This window comes from Sinocyclocheilus anshuiensis, unplaced genomic scaffold (genome assembly GCF_001515605.1).
Source record: "Sinocyclocheilus anshuiensis isolate Anshui unplaced genomic scaffold, SAMN03320099.WGS_v1.1 scaffold206, whole genome shotgun sequence".
NCBI lineage: Eukaryota > Metazoa > Chordata > Actinopteri > Cypriniformes > Cyprinidae > Sinocyclocheilus > Sinocyclocheilus anshuiensis.
Genome location: NW_015542358.1, coordinates 756,731 through 759,374, shown reverse-complemented (window position 1 = coordinate 759,374; position 2,644 = coordinate 756,731). Strand labels below are relative to the sequence as shown.

The following is a 2,644-nucleotide window of genomic DNA, read 5'->3' as shown; positions in this document are numbered from 1 at the left end:
ACTAATGTTTAATGTTGCTGCAGAAAGACGCAATTTGGGTCGATAATCCTGGCGCGAAACCTTTAAATCTTCATAAAATCAACACGTTACACTTGAATATTAGACTGAATATTAGACCGCTGGACAACAGACAACAACATCTGAACTTGAAGATAAACATGTCAGAGACGAAGCAGTGAGTTCGCTATTGTTTTGTTTTGTTATCATGTGTCAGAGGTCGCCGGTTTGGCGGTGATGTGTGACGAAACGAAGATGAGCGACACCGGCGCGGAGAGGAACCGGGACATGAAGCCGCGGAGGTCGGTGTGTGTGTACGACTGCAGACCTACTAGCAGCGCCGCAACGCCGCGGACCGTCGACATCTCGGAGGCGGACTACAGCGGCTTCCTGCGGGCTCTGAGACAGGTAACCCCGCCCCGGTTCACCAGGCGCTGCTAGTAGGTTTAAAAATAACAATATTTTCAATTGTAAGTGTTATGGGGGATTAATAATAGTATGTTATGCAATGTTATCGTAATCTATGACACTTATTGTCTTCTCACTGCGTCTTAACAGTGTGTCCATATGCTATAAAATGGATAAAAATGTTTTGACAAAGACCTTGTTTTATCAAAAGAGTACACTTAATAATATCTCATATCAAAGCAAGGTTGTTTTTCAGTGACGCATGCATGTTTCGTAAGGTTTCAAAGTTCCCACTTGTTGTCAACACCGTCAGACATGCATTAAAGGTGGGGTAAGTGATTTCTGGTAGCCAATGTTGACATTTGAAATCATCAAAACAAACACGCCCCTCCCCCAAAAGTGTCCCGCCCCTATTTTGATAGCTCCGCCCCACACATATGTAGGCCTACGCAACCCAGGCAACGGATTAAACAAAGCTAAACTGCTGCTGCGTTCTATTCATGACGTACTGACACAAATTTCAAATGATTTTCAGCGGTCGCTTTGTCGCGTCCAGTGTACAAGACAAGGTGCGTTTCCATTACAGATTTGCGCAAAACTTTGGCGATATTTTATAAATGTCGATAAAAAAGTATTGCGAAATGACGGCGTTTCCATTAACCAATGTTATGCGAATAAAACGTAATCTTTTGCCTCTTGTGATAAGTCATGGCAACAGATTTTGGCTATATTTATTTAATTTATTTAAAGGAGGCGTATGCGTGTATCTTTACAGAAGCAGCACAGAGAGCCGCTTCAGAAACGTGCGTGGCGCGGCTGGAATAAACTGTTTTTTTTTAATGATGAAAAAGAGCTTGTTTTATCAAAAGCAACACTTAATAATATCTCCTATCAAAGCAAGGTTGTTTTTTTAATGACACATGCATGTTTCATACGATTTTAAAGTTGCGTCCCCACTTTTTGTCAACACCGTCAGACATTCTTTAAAATGTAATAAAATCAGGGAATATCAGGGGCAGCTGTCACTGTAAAGGACCCCCTTGCCACATTCACCTCTGCAGAGTACATCAGTGTCAGACAGGCTCTGGGCAGTTTTATGGTTTTAGAACATTTTAAATCCTAATGTTAATATTTCCTGTCTCAACCATGATATGTCAACACCATCTTCCAATTTCCGAGGACATTATTTGAAATACTTAGATCATTTTATTCTCCTGAAGCAGGTTCTCTTAGCATCTAGCATCAACAGAAATGGCTACTACACGAAATTACTACCAAATTTGTCAACACCGTCAGATGTCACCACCATACGAGTTTGTGTCCCAGTGATATATCAAAATACTTAAATGTGACTCTTGAAGAAAAGCTTTATAAACAATAACATACTTGCCGTTTGCTGTGCTTCTTTTAATACAGAAGTTAAAATGACTACAAATTCAGGTTTTCGTCAACTCCGTCACTTCTGTCACCTCCGTCAGTTGAATATTTTGATAATATTTCATCATGATATTTTATATTTGTTGTGGAATTGTTGGTCACATGTGAAAGTGTAATCTGTCTGCTTACACGAGAATGCGTTTTGAAATGTTAAAGATGTCTTGATTGCTGTTAAAGATAAAGTTGAAATTATATTATTACACAGTCCAAGCTAAAAAAAGCACATTTTGATACAAAAAGAGAAAAGCTGGGAGGTTGTATCAAAGCATAGCTCAGTAGCTTAGTACATATAAGACACATAAATGTAGTTTCTTTTGTCTGAGTACAAGGTTTTATTTTTTCAATTTTGCACCGTTTTGTCCCATTTCTCCAGAATCAGTGCAGGGTAAAATAACATCTCTGAGACCGGTGCATAGATGCAAACTCCTCACCTTTCAGTGACAACTCTCTTTTTTAAGATCAAAATAGGTCACCTATGAGATTTGCTTAGATCCAATGAGAAAGTGTTTTTATGAGGGGGTCTTGCAAGGGTAAATAAAGTTGTTTATAGTATTTTCTTTACTTTTTACTTCAAAAACTATGTCTAAAAGGGTAGTATTTTATGTATTTGCGGTCTGAGATGTGGGAACGGTGAAGAGAGTGAGGGCAAACATTTTGCATTTTAGGTCAGCATTAGCCTGCATAGCACTTCATCTTTTATAACATGGGATTTTGACCAAAATATGTGACCCTGGACCACAAAACCCATCGTCATAAGGGCTGAATAAATAAGCTTTCCATTGATGTATGGTTTGTTAAGATA

The 2,644-nt window shown here is 39.0% G+C and overlaps 1 protein-coding gene across 1 annotated transcript in view; it reads left to right on the top strand.

Annotated features, from left to right (window-relative positions):
- Positions 1–74: 74 nt before the first annotated feature.
- Positions 75–2,644, top strand: part of LOC107691829 (structural maintenance of chromosomes flexible hinge domain-containing protein 1-like) — a 58,673-nt gene continuing 56,103 nt past the window's right edge. Inside the window, 1 exon segment of the mRNA XM_016490638.1 lies at positions 75–405. Coding sequence (XP_016346124.1) covers positions 235–405 — 171 coding nt within the window. The 5' untranslated portion in view covers positions 75–234.